This window comes from Carcharodon carcharias, chromosome 14 (assembly GCF_017639515.1).
Source record: "Carcharodon carcharias isolate sCarCar2 chromosome 14, sCarCar2.pri, whole genome shotgun sequence".
Taxonomy (NCBI): domain Eukaryota; kingdom Metazoa; phylum Chordata; class Chondrichthyes; order Lamniformes; family Lamnidae; genus Carcharodon; species Carcharodon carcharias.
Window position 1 is genome coordinate 9,978,754 of NC_054480.1, and position 18,556 is coordinate 9,997,309.

An 18,556-nucleotide genomic window follows, 5' to 3' on the forward strand; every position below is an offset into this window, starting at 1 on the left:
CCAATTGATGGTGTTCTCATCTATCTGCTGCCCTTGTCCTTCTAGGTGGTAGTGGTCGTAGGTTTGGAAGGTGCTGTCTCAGGAGCCTTGGTGAATTCCTGCAGTGCATCATGTAGATGGTACACACTGCTGCTACTGTGTTGGCAGTGGAGGGAGTGAATGTTTGTGGATGTGGCGTCAATCAAGCAGACTGCTTCGTCCTGAATGGTATCCAGCGTCTTGAGTGTTGTGGGAGCTGCACTCATCCAGGCGAGTGGGGAGTATTCCATCACATTCCTGATTTGTGCTTTGTAGATGGTGAACAGGCTTTGGGGAGTCAGGAGGCGGTTCACTCATGGCATGATTCCTAGCCTCTAACCTGCTCTTGTAGCCACAGTATTTATATGGCTAGTCCAGTTCAGTTTCTGGTCAATGGTAGCCCCCAAGCTGTTGATAGTGGGGGATTCAGTGATGGTAATGCCATTGAACATCAAGTGGTGATGGTTGGATTCTCTTGTTGCCTGACACTTGTATGGTGTGAATGTTACTTGCCACTTGTCAGCCCAAGCCTGGATATTGTCCAGGCTTGCTGCATTTGGACATGGATTGCTTCAGTATCTGAGGAGTCGCAAATGGTGCTGAACATTGTGCGATCATCAACAACCACAACCATCTCCCTTTGTGCTAGGTATGACTCCAACCAGCAGAGAGTTTTCCCCGATTCCTATTGACTCCAGTTTTGCTCGGGCTCCCTGATGCCACACTCTGTTGCCTTGATGTCAAGGGCATTCACTCTCACCTCACTTCGGGAGTTCAGCTCTTTTGTCCATGTTTGAATCAAGGCTGTAATGAGGTTAGGAGCTGAGTGGCCCTGGCGGAGCCCAGACTGGGCATCAATGAGCAGGTTATTGCTAAGTAAGGATTGTGCAAATTTAAGGTTGACCTCTTTGGAGCTCTTGTTCTTGATGTTTCCAAAGTCACCAGGAGGCTACCAGTCATGAGCCACATTAGTAATACCTGCACAGGAGCAATGGAGATGGTTAATAGATCAGAATCAAGGTACCCAAAGAAACTCCTGTACCAGTTCTATTGTCATCAACCCTAGGTCAAATTCAGAAGTTAACGTCCCCCCACCACTTTCTCAAGGACACTTCAAGATGGATAATGAACACAAACCTTGCCAATGACACTACCTCTGGGGTTTTATTTCAAAGCCTTGAACTTTGAGTTGCACCAACCCTGGATTGCACTTGCAATGAGGATAGTTCTTGAGAATAGCTCACCTAAAGTTCTCCCTCAAAATCCCTATGTGGCAATGAAGAATTGAGGATATTTGCTGGGTGTTGGCTTATAAGAAGAACAATTTGGATATAGTGAGAGATTTATTGAAGATCTCTTGTTGAGACAGGAAACTTTCATGTCAAACCTCCAAAGTTCACCCCTGGTGAGAATTGTAGTTGTTGTTTTATGATCTTTTAACACCTGATTGTTGGCCACCTTCAGAACTGGGCATAGTATACTAGGAATCTGATACTTTTTATTGATGCGTATGCATTCTCCAAGGTGAGATTTTTGGAATGACCATACTATTTTGTCTCAGGAAGGGTCTATTATGTTCTTAATCAGCACCCAAGTAGCATTTAGCACATTTGCAGAACAACAATTTGTACAGAACGTTGGAATTGATTTAACACACTTGGCACTTGTCTGGGTTAATGTAGCTTCTAGAGCTTTGTACTGGGCAGTTGAGTTCTGATAAACAAGCATTGGATCAAAAAAAAAATTGAGGATTTGGAATTATACAGTAGTCACTAGAAGGTTACCAAAAGGATGTTAGAAGGAAAATAGAAAGGGTTGTTAGTAGAAAAAGTAACGTTTATATTTGTTTAATGGTTCTGTATGGAGTTTGTGGAGTGCTAAAAACCAGATAGACCCTTTTAAATGATGAGGTGGGCATGAATGGCATAGTCCTGAAGAAAATAACAGGTGTTGAATTCATTCTTGACTTAGTGTGGACAAATTCCATGTTGGCAGCACTTTTGAATCATCTGGTATTTCATTAGAGGGGAGTCCTTTGTGTACATTTTTATTTGGGTGACAATGACGTTGGTTTCGTTGTCACGTTTCAAAATAAATTCACAAGTAATCCTGTGTTCCTCAGTTGCAAGCCTTGTGTTCATGAAGCTGGGTAATATGAGCCCTGCCTGTTTCTTCAGTCAGAGCCTGACAGACTAAGTGACGCTTCTGTGGTGTAACCCATTTGCTTAAGCACACATATACATGTTAACCCTAGCTATACCAAAATAAAAGCACTGCTGGAAATACTCTAACTCTGGTGGAATTTGTGGGGACAGCAACAGTTAAGGGGCCAAATTTCAGGACAAATTCAATAAATCAGGAAATGGAAGGGAGAAAGGAAAAGTCCAACAATGTGTTGAGCAAATTGTTGGAGCTGCGGGCTGACAAACCCCTGGGTCCTGATTGACTTCATCCTAGGGTCTTAAAAGAAGTGGCTAGTGAGATAGTTGATGCAAAAACAGAAAGTGCTGGAAAACTCAGCAGGTCTAACAGCACCTGTGGAGAAAAAAAGAGTTAACGTTTCGACTCCATATCATACTTGAACTTGTCATGGCTGCAAGTGATAATTATAAGGGGGGTGCCCCGAAGAGTTGCTCATGCATTGGTACACAGTTGCAACCATAACAAGTGCTTTATTCCTGTGTGTGCACACTATCCAGCAGTTGCCACGACAACTTCATCCTTTGGTAATCACAGGTGCCAGAGCTCTTTATGGCACCAGTCTGAATCTGGATGGCGTGATATCTATTATAGAGATGGCTTCTGACACCTTTGCGTAAGTCTGCAACAAAGGTAATAAAACTCATGCAACCTGTTCACAGGCACCATCATTTAGCAGATCATCAGACTTTTAGGAGTTGCGGTTCTGGTACCATAGCTAGTCAGCTAGTGCCCTACAGTGCACCCCCTCAAGGCTGTCGGGGATTCTGGTGGCCTACTATGCTCTCCATAACATGGTGCCCCAAGAAGGTGTGAACTTTAAAGAGGGAGAAGCACTGGAATGACACAGTTCCATAGAAGAGGAAGATGCAGCGGAGACAGTAACCATTTGTTGAAGGGAGTTTGCCAGACCGCTTCAGTGGTCAAAGCTTTCATCTGGATGTAAGGGACACCTGAGCCACTATGATCCAGGCATATTTCATCTGAGTTCTACTCCTCCTGTTTGACAGTTGCCTCTGTGAGTTAGCTACTTCTCCCCACTTTTGCCTTATTAAAGGTTGCAAGCAACAACATGTCCATTGTTTGCTGCGGTGGCCTGTGCACACAGCTGCTCCTATCGGGTGCTTCCTCTGTGGCTGGGTTGAGGTGGAAGCAGCCTGTTCACTTGTTTCTCCATGTAGTTGAGATGCCGGTGGTGATTGTCTTTGGTATGGCAGTTGGGGATTGGGGGGGCTGAACAATGATTCTGTGCAAGGTTGATCTCACTCAATGGAGGACTCAAAATCCAAAACATAGCAGTTTTGGCAGAATGCACTGCCTGGGCGGGTGGTGGAGGCGGGTTGCCTCGCATCCTTTAAAAAGTACCTGGATGAGCACTTGGCACGTCATAACATTCAAGACTATGTGCCAAGGCTGGTAATTGGGATTAGGTAGGTAGGTCAGGTGTTTCTCACATGTCAGTGCAGACTCAATGGGCCGAAGGGCCTCTTCTGCACTGTGATTCAGGGCAGATGTGATGAATGAACTCCTCCATTTTTAGCCCACGACACTGCATTACCTCAGGGAACTCTGACGTGAGTATACAACTCCTGCCATGTGACTCCTGAAGCTGTGCAGCACCGCCTGGCTGAGCCTAGCTTTGTCTAATCTCTGTTCTCTCAGTGGGACTTCCCACAGCTGCCTCTGCCTTCATCATCTCCTCCTGCTCACTGATTCACCCTGTGCCACCACTTGTTCTAAACCGATTGAGGAGCAGCCAAGGTGAGTGTATTTACACTGGTGGAGGGTGCATTGAATATGCGGCAGTGCAGGATCTGGTGCTTCATCTTCCATGAACAATCCTCATGATATTTCTCTTGCAACTGCAGGCTCCCCATCCACAACTGACCCTGTGGGAGATTATAGGAAGGTGCAATTTGACAGTAGATGTTTCCACAGAGCTGAATCATAATATTACAGTTGATGCATTGGCATGGCAAGAAGGGCACTCCATCCCCATCCCAAAGATTTGGAGATGATTTTACTCTATCCTGGATGGAATCCCTTCTCCATTGATCACTCCTTAATGTGATGTCACCCTCGTCATTTTGTGGACTGCTTCTTCCATGGAACTAAGAATAGCAAGTTGGGGGCCAGTCACCATCTGAATGAGCCCTCTGATGTTGTGCACTCTATTCTCCTTTGAGGTAGAGAAAGATAGTTAAGACAATGCCGCCCTACCTCAGCACTTCCCATGGAAAAGTCACAAGAAGCTAGTGTGTAGTGTTGCCTCCGCCACAACAATGCAAGAGATACAAGCTTTGCTAATGGCTCAGTAATGCTCCTGGACATACATTTCTTCTATGTTCAGAAGCACTATGCAGCACTCTCAGATTGCTCAGCTTGTGTGTATGCTGGTAACTAGACCTGGAGGCCTCTCATCTGGGTGTTGAATTGCACTTCCCTTACCAGTCCTAAGGTGGCACTGATGGAATCCACATCCTCCTCAAAACGCTGTGGCCACTCACAGCATAAGCAACCTCCAGACCTCCCCACTTCAACTGGCTGATTGGCTTTTTCCTGCCACTGTCAGGAAGTAGGAAATTTCTCCTTGCTTCCACCTCCTCCAAAAGAACCTTGAGGGCGCCATCTGAGAAATGTGGGGCTGGCCTTGCACAGGTGCCTGACCTGATGCTGTCCTGCTGCTCTCCCACCTCTTTCCATTTCAGTATGAAACAGTCACCACAATACTGGTTGCTATTTGCCCTTTAAATCAGGCCTGCAGGGTGCAACTCCCAGCTCTTTGTCAGGCCTGTCACCCTTAATTGGACAGCCACCTCTGCCCATGTAATGGCTTTTCTTATCAAAATTATGTTGTGCATCTAAATGGTTCAGGCCCTGGAGCTAGAGGTTCTCCAACTCCAAAACGAAAATCCTGCCCAACAGTTCAGATCGAACCCAGGTATATTGTGCACTTATTGCTTCACTAGAATACAGAAAAGGTTCACGTTAATACAGCTTTCTGGATCTGAACCTTGCTCTAAAGAAGGGGAGATTTATGGTATTCAACATCAAACAGTAACTTGCATTTAAACAGGACCTTTGAACAACCCAAAGTACTTCACAGGAAAGCTATCAAACTAAATTTGACAGTGAACCACAAAAGTAGATTGGTCAAAGTAGTAGATTTTAAGGAGTGTCTTAAAGGAGAAGAAAAAGTACAAAGGGGTTTAGAGAGAGGTTCCAGAGCTTTGGGCCTGGTCTTCTGAATTTATGGCCATCAATGGGGACACAATTAAAATTGGGAATACTGAAGAGGCCAGATTCTGAGGAACTTGGAGTGTTGTAATGGTTGCAAGAGGTTACAGAGATAGGGAGGGTGAGGCTGTGGAGGGATTTGAAAGCAAGGACAAGAATTTTAAAATCCAGGTGTTGTAGGACTGGGAGCCAATATAGGTCAGTGAGAACAGTGAAGAGAACTTAATGCAATTTAGGACATGAGCAGCAGGGTTATGGATGGCCTTGTGTTTATAGAAGGTGGAAGATGGGAGGCAGTCCATGAGAGCATTGAAATAGCTCTAGAAGTTGCAAGTTTCTAGAGCTGATGCAACTGGTTAAAAATCCATTTTCTGATGTTGCAAACTGTGAGAGGGCCAATTGCCAAATGGTCTCCTTCTTTGTTGTGCTGTTCTATGATTCTATGAACCTATAAGCAAAGAGAGCCTGGAAGTTTGTCATCTTGACACTCTTCAATAATCTCCTAACCATTCTCATTGGGGTTCAGGGTGCAAAAGTCCCTGATTTCAACTGGCCATTATCAGTATATGTGGGGAGTTTGGGCTCTGCATTATAGTGTCAGAAGAGCTGGACGTCAATTGTTTTTGTTTTTTCACTATGACGTTAAACTAGGCTGTCACATCATCTGGAGACAGTGTCTAGATAGACCAGCAGTTGCTGTGAGTCTCTGAAATTCAATTCCAGTTACCAGGTTACTGCTTCATACCTTATCATCACCTGCACACACTCGCTACTGGGCATAGTTTACTTCTTGTAAGAGTAATCACCAACACTCACACAGTGGTCTACAGTTACTGTCTCCATTAACACTCACAGCTCAGGCTCCTAACATGGTCTTGGAAGATTACATCTAATTAGGATTTAATATTGACCACAGCAAGATATTGAATTACTGTGTCAATTAAATTTACAGCACACACCCTTCAAATTGTTTTTTTATTTATCATTCACGAGATGCAAGCATTGTAGACAAGCTCAGCATTTATTGCCCATCCCTAATTACTCGTGGATTGGTGGTGGTGGTGGTGAGCCGCCTTCTTGAACAGCTGCAGTCCATGTGGTACAGTTAGGAAGGAAGTTCCAGGGTTTTGACCCAGCAGCAATGAAGGAACAGCAACATATTTCTAACTCAGGACTGTGCTTGTTCTTCTTTAAAGGGCCACAACAACTTGAAGAAGCAGAGGAACCTGTTAATTTGTCTGAAGTGGATTCTCTCCTGTCAATCAATGGTCAAATCAATCCTCTGGTTGTTCCCATAGCAATCACAGTTTAATTTTCTGTCATTTTTTTAACACTGAAGAATACTTCAAAGAAAACAAAATACTGGCAGCTTAAAAAAAATGATACAACTCACAAGTCACGGTAGATCGACGATAAACTTATTCAGAACAATGGCAGGATTTGAAAGGTCAAAGAGTAGAAATAAAGACAAAAACACATTTCAGCTAAACAGGTCTGAAGAGAGCGATGGATCTTGCAAGTTAGCTTTTTTTTTAGCATCATGGTGCACAAGGTTTCATTTCCGATTCCTGACTCTGCCAAATTGCTGAAGCCTCAGAGTTTCTTTGCAGAAAGAAAGGAAATATCAGACAGTGACCTCTTGCTGCAGCAGTATCTCCAATTTTGTTCGGATCAGCTGGGAAGTTAGGGTTCCCAACCCTCTAGAATTGCCCCGTTGTCTCCAGGAATTGAAGATAAATCTCCAGGAAACTATGGCGAGCAACAACCCAGAGAGAGAAAAACAAATGTTTTTTTTTTCATTTTCTTTTGGTCACTTCCGTTTATTCATTGCAAAAGAATTTGGTACGGAAAAACAAACGGGCTGTTTTGAGAGTTTATTTCCGATTGGTTGATTTTTTTTTTAAGAGTCTGCTTGTTTTCCAATTGACCAGAAGGTGGGACACTGTGAGAATGGACATGGCAGGTGACCAGTGACGGAAGTGTAAGGATGGGGAAGTTGGAAGTAAGTCATGTGATGAAACCACTAGGAATACATCCAACCAGCATTGGCAGCGCTATGAGAGTGTGTGTTAGTAGCTGCCCAGTGCCAGATCATACATCTACCCTGATGGGATATGATTCCCGGGAGCTGGGGTTGGTAGGAGGGGAATGGCAGTGGAACGATTCTGGATTCATTTAAACTAGAAATAAATAAAATGAGAAAATGGTCTCAAATGTTATTGTGGGGGTGGTGGGCTCCGTTCAAGGTTCTTGAACACTCAGCTGGCAGTGAATGTCTGGGGCAGGACAGGGTTGAGCTCTTAAATGGCACTGACAACATTCATTCATGGGTAAAATGGTTGGCGCTGAGTGTCCCAGGAGAGAAGGGAAAAACTTGGAGAGTGGAATTAGTTTCTACAAAATATGTGACACAGATTTGTAATATTCTCAAGCATGATGAAGGTCGACAACAATATTTGTACATATTAAGAAGACGGGAGCAATGGATCAATCTGATACTTGTCACAAACCCCAGAGAGTCTTGCTGCGGCAGTTGGCCAACAGTCTTGCTCATGGTGTGTGGTGTTTTTTTTTGTAGCAACTTCTGTGGCACACCAGCAGGTTTTAACCTTTCTGCAGTGATACAGGATCAGATGCCTAAATGTTTTACAGATGTCCCCTCTTCCTCTTGGTATAGTTGAGCTGAAGGTAGCAATGGCCTGCAGTTGTTTTTCTCTAAATTATGTGTCGAGCTCCTCAGTTGATTTCATGTGATCTCCCCATTACTCGTAGCCTGCTGGGAACCACTAGTTTGCAGTCTGTAAAAAAGAAGGATAAATGACAGATACTGATACTCAAGGCAATATGGCTAATTTGCCAAAGGCTCACTGAACACAATGGGACAGTTGGAATCAGTGGGAATGGCATTAAATATATTAACCTGAAGTAACTTCAATAATGATTTATTCTCAGAAATCCTGATCAAATAATGATTCAGGGATGCCCCATTCTGCTTTCTCCTACTTTGAACCTGTTTTATTGCACCACTTTTGCAATCTAATAAAATTAATATTCCAGATTTGTTCTTTTCAGTCCCTTAACTGTGTGTATCTCATTAAGATCTCATATTTCATAACATCTCATGTTTCTTCTCTCCATGTTGATTAACCCAAATCTCTCCATTCTCTCCTTACAACTCACAGTTCTGACAGTGGAGATTAGGCTGGTAATGCTTCTCTACACTGTCCCCAGCACTTAAATATCTTCCTGGTGTTTCAACAGGTCACTCAAGATAGAGTCTGACCTCCTCAATGGACAACTGAGTCACAAGCTTGTCTCACTCATACTCCACTGTTTTGACAAGAGTTCAACACATTGTGTCAGCTTTGCTGATTTGTGCTGTATGTTGGACGGACTGTTGAATGTCAAATTTACCAATTGCCTAGACCTCTTTCAGCTTCATCTACAGTTATTTCAATAGCATTCTTGAAGTCTGTGGGCCCTTTATCTTTTCTTCCTTTGTGCTGTGTTCTGCATTTTGAACCATCTACACAAAGTTATAGCAGCGCACAGTGACATCACTATTCCTAACCAGAGTGGAAATGATTGAATAACTCCCCTGTCAATCACGCCTGGGAACTACACTGCTGTAAGTGACGAGGATGGATTTTTATGCACACGATTTGGACATGAACATGGGGGCACGATTGGGAAATTTGCAGATGACACAAAGATTGGCCGAGTAGCGGATAGTGTAGAGGATAGCCATAATCTGCAAAACAATATAGATGGGTTGGTGGAGTGGGCGGTAAAGTGGCAGATGGATTTTAACATAGAGAAGTGTGAGGTCATACATTTAGGGAGGTCAAACAGTTACAGGAATTACACAATAAATGGGAATATATTAAGAGGGGTAGATGAAGTGAGAGATCTTGGCGTACAAGTACACAAGTCCCTGAAGGCAGCAGTTCAAGTAGACAAGGTTGTAAAGAAGGCATATGGAATGCTCTCCTTCATTGGCAGAGGTATAGAATATAAAAGTAAGGATATAATGTTGAAATTGTATAAAACACTGGAGAGGCCACAACTGGAGTATTGTGTGCAGTTCTGGTCGCCACATTACAGGAAGGACGTAATAGCTCTGGGAGAGTGCAGAGGAGGTTTACAAGAATGTTGTCAGGGTCAGAAAAGTGTAGCTGCGAGGAGAGATTGGATCAGTTGGGGTTATTTTCCTTAGAACAAAGGCGGCTGAGAGGTGACTTGATTGAGGTGTACAAAATTATGAAGGGAATAGATAGAGGGGACAGGATAAAATTGTTTCCCTTGATGCAGAATTCTAGAACCAGGGGACATAGATTCAAGATAAGTGGCAGAAGGTGTAGGGGGGACATCAGGAAGAACTTTTTTACGCAGAGGGTAGTGGGTGTCCAAGTTGGTGGTAGAGGCAGAAACTCTAAACTCTTTTAAAAAGTACCTGGATCTGCATCTTTAAGCGCTGTAAGCTGCAGGGTCTGTGGGCCGAGTGCAGGAAGGTGGGATTAGAAAGAGCATCTGGGTGTCCTCAGGCTGGCCTGGACAAGATGGGCCGAATGGCCTCCTTCTGTGCTGTAACTTTTCTATGGTTCAATGATTATTGTGTAACCATTCTCCACTCACTGCAGTTTGCTGGAGAAATGTAAACTGGAATTTAGCGTTAGTGACAGGGGTCTCATCGATGGGCCCAAAAGATGACAGACAGCGGGACCCAGGGCCAGGCCAATTAATTATTATTAAGGAGGACCGCCTTCTCCCAAGAACTGCCCGCCAATCAGAGAGCTGGCAACACAGCAGCCTCACCATTTCAGTGATGAGTTCTGTTTGCTGTGGTTGTAGAAGTTCTGTTTAAATAGACTCCTTGCTGTAAAGTACTCAGTTTGCTGTAAAATAGACTGTTCTAAATTCTGCCCCGCCCCATCTCTAACTCATTGCTGACACAGTGTTTCCAGGAACAGGAATGTTGAGGAGAAGAGGGAGTTGACAGGGGATGGGTGTATGGGTGGTGCAAAGGAATAGCTCCCTGTGCACAATCTTAAATTGCTAGTTCCTCACTAAAAGCATGCACGCAAGTTACTCAGTGAGGGTGATTCTGAAATACAAGATTGATTCGAAGAAAGAGGGAATGAAAAGGAAGCAAATGGAATACCTTCTATTCTAATGTTCCCTCTGTTTCTGCTCTGTGATTGGTCTCCTGCAAATAGAGAAGGGAAATAAATTAACATTAGTGATTCCCATGTTCCTATTATCTTTGGTAAGTCATCTCAGTTCTTTAAATTCTGTAGTGTTTCAACAGCAACAACTGTATAGCACCTTTAACATTGTAAAATCTTCCAAGGTGCTTAACATTAGACAATATTTGACAACAAACCACATAAGGTGATATTAGGACAGATGATCCAAAACTTAGTCAAAGAGGTAGGTTTTAAGTAGCGTCTTAAATGTGGAGGGGGATTTTTTTATTTATTCACAGGATGTGGGTGTCGCTGGCTGGGCCAGCATTTATTGCCCATCCCTAGTTGGCCTTGAGAAGGTGGTGGTGAGCTGCCGTCTTGAACTGCTGCTGTCCATGTGGTGTAGGTATACCCACAGTGCTGTTAGGAAGGGAGTTCCAGGATTTTAACCCAGCAACAGTGAAGAAACAGCGAAATATTTCCAAATCAGGATGGTGAGTGGCTTGGAGGGGAACTTTCAGGTGGTGGTGTTCCCATATGTCTGCTGCCCTTGTCATTCTAGATGGTAGCAGTCGTGGGTTTGGAAGGTGCTGTCTAAGGAGCCTTGGTGAGTTCCTGCATTACATCTTGTATGCGATACACACTGCTGACATTGTGCGTCAGTGGTGGAGGGAGTGAATGTTTGTGGATGGGGTGCCAATCAAGGGTGATGCTTTTTCCTGGATGGTGTCAAGCTTCTTGATTGTTGTGGGAGCGGCACTCATCCAGGCAAGTGGAGAGTATTCTATCACACTCCTGACTTGTACAGGCGATGGACAGGCTTTGGGGAGTCAGGAGGTGAGTTACTTGCCGCAGGATTCTTAGCCTCTGACCTGCTCTTGTAGCCACAGTATTTATATGGCTGGTCCAGTTCAGCTTCTGGACCCCCAGGATGATAATGAGGCGGAGAGGTTTAGGCAGAGAATTCCAGAGCTTAGGCCTGGTCAGCTGAAGGCATGGCCACCAATGGTGGGGTGAATCAAGTTGGGATGCACAAGAGGCCAGAGTCAGGAGAACAGATCGTTTTCAGAAGGTTGCAGGAGGTTACAGGGATTAGGAGGGTTGAGGCCATGGAGGAATTTGAAAAAGAGAATGAAAATTTAATGTTTGAGGGGTTTCTGGACCAGGAGCCAATCAAGGTCAGTGAGCAGAACAATGTTTGGTGAATGGGAATTGCTGTGAATTAAGATAGATTAGAGTTTTATTGAGTTCAGGGTTTGCGGAGGGTAGGATATGTATGGTAGGCTGGCCAGGAGAGGACTGGGACTGTTGGGCCTGAAGGTAACAAAGGAATGAACAGGGTTCGAGCAGTGGATGAGATGAGAAAGGAATGTAAAAGGGAGATGTTACGGAGATGGAAATAGGCAGCCTTGGTGATAGACAGTACATGGTGCCTGAAGCTTCGTTCAAGGTCAAGTAAGGGTGTTGGCCTTGCAAACACCCTGCTTTAGCTTCAGACAGTGATCAGAGAGGAGTCAGCTGTCAAATGCAACAGACTATGACTGAAGTTGGATTAATATTCTGGTGAATGAAGTGTTCTGTTGACAACTTGAATTTAAAAATTGTGATGAGTGTAAGACAGTATTTTTTTACCCATTTGACATTTTCCTGAACTAAAATTTTACAGATGTTATTTCATATCTGGCCCCTAATCAGTTTTTATTTGAATGATTGACGTTAACCATTGGACCTTAGGAAAATATTTCACATAATATTGTTGGATCCTCGTCGCCAGTTTGTTGTGAGTGGTGGCTGAGTTGGTACTATTGATAGAGTTGATCAGCAGACACTTCTTAGGTGGAAACTCTTAGTTTATTTACAAAGGTGCTCAGCAGCAACTAAACATGTGCTTCCATTTCAAACTCTCTCTCGACACTACTGACTACTGAGGAAGCCCACTCTACTCTCCTATTGGATACTAAGATCATCCTTTATGACATCCTCTTAAAGGTATATTACACCTCAGCCAAAACCACAATTACTACAATTATCATCCTCTAACAACACACGTTATGCTCTGTCCCTTGGCTGGGAGTTCATCATAAGACAATTGATGCTCGGAGAGTTGACTTTTCTCTGTCCTGTTGCATCTTAGCTCACTTTGTAAATTCTTTGGAAGAATACGCCAGGCTGAATCTCCAACTTCCCACTCCAGGAAAAACCTGGTGTAGTTGGGAACATTGTTCAAGGACAAGAGAAAAATCACAACAATCCAGCTGTTGTGTGCTCCAGAGGCAATATTGCAAAGGGATAGTTCAGGTGATAGTCACACGTGAGATTTGAAAGTGTAAAGAATTTTTTGTTTTTACACCTTCTTCCAAAGTGTCTCTGAGTTCAGCGACTGTTGCTGTGCAGCCTGATGTATCCATGTTACCACTCAAACACAGGTGAAATAATATCACAGAATAAAACAGCAAAGGAGGAGGCCTTTCAGCCCATCATGTCTGTGCTGACTCTTTGAAAGAGCTATCCAATTAGTTCCATTTCCATGGGAAAAAACCAACGCTCTTATAAGTGACATTGGTTACGGAATGAACATTAGACCAGGTGCAGGGAGAGTTCACAGTTCTTTCACTGGAGCCTTGAGACTTGTAATGTCGCCTGGAACTTCAAGGTTAATGTGACACAACTTGTAAAATTACCGAAACACAACAGAGCTTCCTATAGGAAGCAAGCAGTGAGGGTGGGTTTAAGCTTTTTTGCGGTAAAACAATTTTCACCTCTTTCCTGAATTATGTAATCTTTTAACAGCCCATTCAACTCCATACAGATGGAAAATATTGGGAATGCTGGAAATCTGAAATAAAATCAGAAAATGTTGGAAATACTCAGCAGGTCAACAAAATCTGGAGAGAGAGAGAGAGAAAAGCACAGTTAGCATCTCAGATCAGTGCAGGTTTTTAAATTTTTTTATACATTCACGGGATGTGGGCTTCGCTGGCTGGGCCAGCATTTATTGCCCATCCCTAGTTGCCCTTGAGAAGGTGGTGGTGAGCTGCCTTCTTGAACCGCTGCAGTCCATGTGGTGTAGGTACACCCACAGTGCTGTTAGGGAGGTAGTTCCAGGATTTTGACCCAGCGACAGTGAAGGAACGGCGAAATATTTCCAATTCAGAATGGTGAGTGACTTGGAGGGGAACTTCCAGGTGGTGGTATTCCCATATTCTGCTGCCCTTGTCCTTCTAGATGGTAGTGGTTATGATTATACTTCATAAAACGCTTTGTGACATAAGAAGTTTCGTAACATTAGCAAACTTGGATACATTACCCTCAGTCTCTTTTTTCACTCTTTCATGGGATATGAAAGCATTTGTTGTCCATTCTTAAATCGCTCTTGAAAAAGTCTCCGTCTGAGTCATGAATATAGATTGTAAATAGCTGATGCTCCAGCACTGATCCTTGCAGCACTCCAGTCCTGTCAACTAGAAAATTCCTTCTTTATCCCTACTCTTTGCTTCCCGTCCATTAACCAATCCTCTATCCGTGCTAATATATTACTCCAACTCTATGAGCCCTTATTTACCTATTAACCTTTTGTGTGGCACTTTATCAAATGCCTCTGGAAATCCAGGTGTATTACATCTGGTTCCCCTTTATCTACCCTACTAGTTACATCTTCAAAAAGCTCTAATAAACTTGTCAAACACGACTTCCCTTTCAAAAAACCACGTTGACTTTGTCTGATCTTAGAAAATCATAGCAAGTGCCCTAATAAAAGATTCCTACATTTTTCTGAAGACTGATGTCAGGCTAACTGGCCTGTAATTTCCTGTTCTCTTTCTCCCTCCCTCTTTTCTTAGCAGTATCAAAGAATGTGAATGGCAACTCAAGAATGCAGGTTTAATGTTTTTGCTTTTCCATTTTTAAAATAATCTTATATATAATTCCTGAAATGAGCACAGATGTGAAACAACTAGTGTGGGGCTATTCGGTGGGGAGATGGACTATACATCCTATCGAAAAGATAGGCAGGTTGGCAGAGGGGGTGGGGTTGCTTTGTTAGTAAGAAATGACGTAGGGTCAGATGATGTAGAATCTGTGTGGGTAGAGTTGAGGAAGCGCAAAGGTAAAAAAACCAGAATGTGAGTTATGTACAGGCCTCCGAACTGTAGTCAGGATGTGGGGCACAAGATACACCAGGAGATAGAAAAGGTGTGTAAGAAAGGCAAGGTTACAGTGATCATGGGGGATTTCAATATGCAGGTAGCCTGGGAAAATCAGGTTGGGAGTGGATCCCAAGAAAAGGAATTTGTGGAATGTCTACGAGATGGCTTTTTGGAGCAGCTTGTGGTGGAGCCCACTAGGGAACAGGCAATTCTAGATTTACTGATGTGTAATGAGGCAGATTTGATAAGGGAGCTTAAGGTGAAGGAACCCTTAGGAGGAAGTGACCATAATATGATAGAATTTACCCTGCAATTTGAGAGGAAAAAGCTGGAATCAGATATAACGGTATAACAGTTGAATAAAGGCAACTACAGAGGCATGAGGGAGGAGCTGGCCAGAAATGACTGGGAGATGAGCCTAGCAGGAAAGACAGTAGAACAGCAATGGCAGGAGTTTCTGGGAGTAATTTGGGAGACACAGCAAAAATTCACCCCGAGGAAGAAGAAGCATACTAAAGGGAGGACGAGGCAACCATGGCTGACAAGGGAAGTCAGGGACAGCAAAAAAGCTAAAGAGAAAGCATACAATGTGGCGAAGAGCAGTGGGAGACCAGGGGATTGGGAAGCTTACAAAGACCAACAGAGGACAACTAAAAAAGCAATAAGGAGGGAAAAGATTAAATATGAGTGTAAACTAACCAGTAATATAAAAGAAGATTGCAAAAGTTTTTTTAGATATATAAAGGGTAAGAGAGAGGACAAAGTGGACATTGGGCCGCTGGAAAATGATGCTGGAGAAGTAAAAGTGGGGAACAAAGAAATGGCGGAGGAACTGAATAGGTACTTTGCGTCAGTCTTCACAGTGGAAGACACGAGTAACATCCCCAAGGTTCAAGAGAGTCAGGGGGCAGAGGTGAATATGGTGGCCATTACCAAGGAGAAGGTGCTAGGAAAACTGAAAGGTCTGAAGGTGGATAAATCACCTGGACCAGATGGATTACACCCCACAGTTCTGAAGGAGATAGCTGAAGAGATAGTGAAGGCGTTAGTGGTGATCTTTCAGGAATCACTGGAGTCAGGGAGGGTCCCAGAGGACTGGAAAATCACTAATGTAACCCCCCTGTTTAAGAAGGGAGTGAGGCAAAAGATGGGAAATTACAGGCCGATTAGCCTGACCTTGGTCGTTGATAAGATTTTAGAGTCCATTATTAAGGATGAGATTTCAGAATACTTGGAAGTGCATGGTAAAATCGGGCAAAGTCAGCATGGTTTCATCAAAGGGAGGTCATGCCTGACAAATCTGTTAGAATTCTTCGAGGAGGTAACGAGTAGCTTAGACAAAGGAGAGCCAATGGATGTTATCTACTTGGACTTCCAGAAGGCTTTTGACAAGGTGCCGCACAGGAGGCTGCTCAGTAAGATAAGAGCTCAGGGTGTTAGAGGCAAGGTACTAGCATGGATAGAAGATTGGCTGTCTAGCAGGAGGCAGAGAGTGGGGATAAGGGGGTCCTTCTCAGGATGGCGGCCGGTGACTAGTGGAGTTTCGCAGGGGTTAGTGTTGGGACCACAACTTTTCACTTTATACATTAATGATCTAGATGAAGGAACTGAGGGCATCCTGGCTAAGTTTGCAGATGATACAAATATAGGTGGAGGGACAGGTAGTATTGAGGAGGCAGAGAGGCTGCAGAAGGATTTGGACAGGTTAGGAGAATGGCAGATGGAATACAACGTGGGGAAGTGTGAGGTCATGCACTTTGGTAGGAATAGACTATTTTCTAAATGGGGAGAGAATTTAGAAATCTGGGGTGCAAAGGGACTTGGGAGTCCTTGTCCAGGATTCTCTCAACGTTAACTTACATGTTGAGTCGGTAGTTAGGAAGGCAAATGTAATGTTGGCATTTATTTCGAGAGGACTAGAATATAAAAGCAGGGATGTGCTGCTGAGGCTTGATAAGGCTCTGGTCAGACCACATTTTGAATATTGTGAGCAATTTTGGGCCCCGTATCTCAGGAAAGATGTGCTGGCCCTGGAGAGGGTCCAGAGGAGGTTCACGAGAATGATCCCAGGAATGAAAGGCTTAACATATGAGGAACGTTTGAGGACTCTGGGTCTATACTTGATGGAGTTTAGAAGGATGAGGGGGGAATCTGATTGAAACTTACAGAATACTGAAAGGCCTGGATAGAGTGGACATGGGGAAGATGTTTCCATTAGTAGGAGAGACTAGGACCCGAGGGTACAGCCTCAGAGTAAAGGGAAGACCTTATAGAGCAGAGATGAGGAGAAACTTCTTTAGCCACAGAGTGGTGAATCTATGGAATTCATTGCCATAGAAGGCTGTGGAGGCCAGGTCATTGAGTGTACTTAAGACCGAGATAGATAGATTCTTGATTGGTAAGGGGATCAAAGGTTACGGGGAGAAGGCGGGAGAATGAGATTGAGAAACTTATCAGCCATGATTGAATGGCGGAGCAGACTCGATGGGCCGAATGGCCTAATTTCTGCTCCTATGTCTTATGGTTTTTTGTTGGGTTTGGGGATCAGCCAAGTCACTGCAGTTTTAAATTAAATCAGATGGATTTGGATTCATGCTGAGATTCAGATATTAAGACATGGTTAGAATGAATCAAAAACAGATTCTGTGTTCACCTCATTACAACATGGTACAGGCGAGTGGGTTTCATGTCTTAATGAGATTTGTATGTGCCAGAAAATGGCATAAAATTAAACATAAAAAGCCAGGTTTGGAGGTCAAACAATTCTATCACAGTAGTGGTATTCTAACTGACACCTGTATAATGATAGATTAGAATCAAGGAGACAGGTTCAGCAAAGTTGCTGTACTCAGTATAATTTTTACCTCCCAGCTAAGTATGAACAGTATCAACCCTGAATGCTGTTCTGTTTTCTCAACATGTCTCCAATTCACCTGGTGCTGCTCTGGATCTGATGACCTTATTTATGAGACCACCCACCCCACCCACCCCACCCACCAAAATAGGGTTTTCATGCTTCAGATAAGCAACCCCACGCTAGTGTGTAACCCAGGGAATGTCACCTCGATACAGGTGCCAGCCTTAGCTGACTTGGTAGCGTTTTCACTGAGTCAGAAATCTGTGGGCATGAGTCCTACCTCAGAGATTTGAACACGTAATCCAGGCTGAAACTCCTGGTGCAGTACTGAGGGAGTGCTCTACTGCCAGAGGTCCTGCCTTTTGATGAGGCATTAAACCATGCCACCATTTGCTCTCTCAAGTTGGTGTAAAAAATCATATGGCACTATTTTGAAGAACAGCAACGATGTCCAATGTCCTGGTCAATATTTACCTCTGAACCCATGTCACTAAAAGAGATTATCTGACCATTATCAGGTGACTGTTTGTGTGAGCTTGCTGTGCATTAATTCGTGGTTGCGTTTCCTCCAGTGAAAAGTCTTGTATTTCTATAAGCTTAGGACCTCCCAAAGCACTTTACTGCCAATTAAATGCTTTTGAGGTGCAGTCGCTGTACAATGTAGAGAACAACTTGTGCACAGCAAGACCACACAAACAGTGACATGATAATGACCAGGTAATCTGTTTTTTTTTAGTGATGTTGGTTGAGAAATAAATATTGGCTCAGAACATCTGCTGGAACTCCTCATCCTTTCCTTTGAATATTCTCAAAGGATCTTTTACATCCACTTGAGAGGGTTGACAGGGACTTAGGTTTAATATCTCAACCAAAAGGTTCAGCTGAAAAGGCACCTCTGACAGTGCAGCACTCCT

General features: G+C 43.7%; 1 protein-coding gene across 3 annotated transcripts in view; it reads right to left on the reverse strand.

Annotated features, from left to right (window-relative positions):
* Nucleotides 1-6,415: 6,415 nt before the first annotated feature.
* The window catches only part of raly (RALY heterogeneous nuclear ribonucleoprotein), a 149,224-nt gene continuing 137,083 nt past the window's right edge, over nucleotides 6,416-18,556 (reverse strand). For all 3 annotated transcript variants that reach the window (XM_041203671.1, XM_041203672.1, XM_041203670.1), the window contains 2 exons: nucleotides 10,616-10,660; nucleotides 6,416-8,252 (listed from right to left, as the gene is read on the reverse strand). In XM_041203671.1, the coding sequence (XP_041059605.1) occupies nucleotides 10,619-10,660 (42 nt within the window). In that variant the 3' untranslated portion in view covers nucleotides 6,416-8,252; nucleotides 10,616-10,618. The remainder of the gene's footprint in view (nucleotides 8,253-10,615; nucleotides 10,661-18,556) is intronic.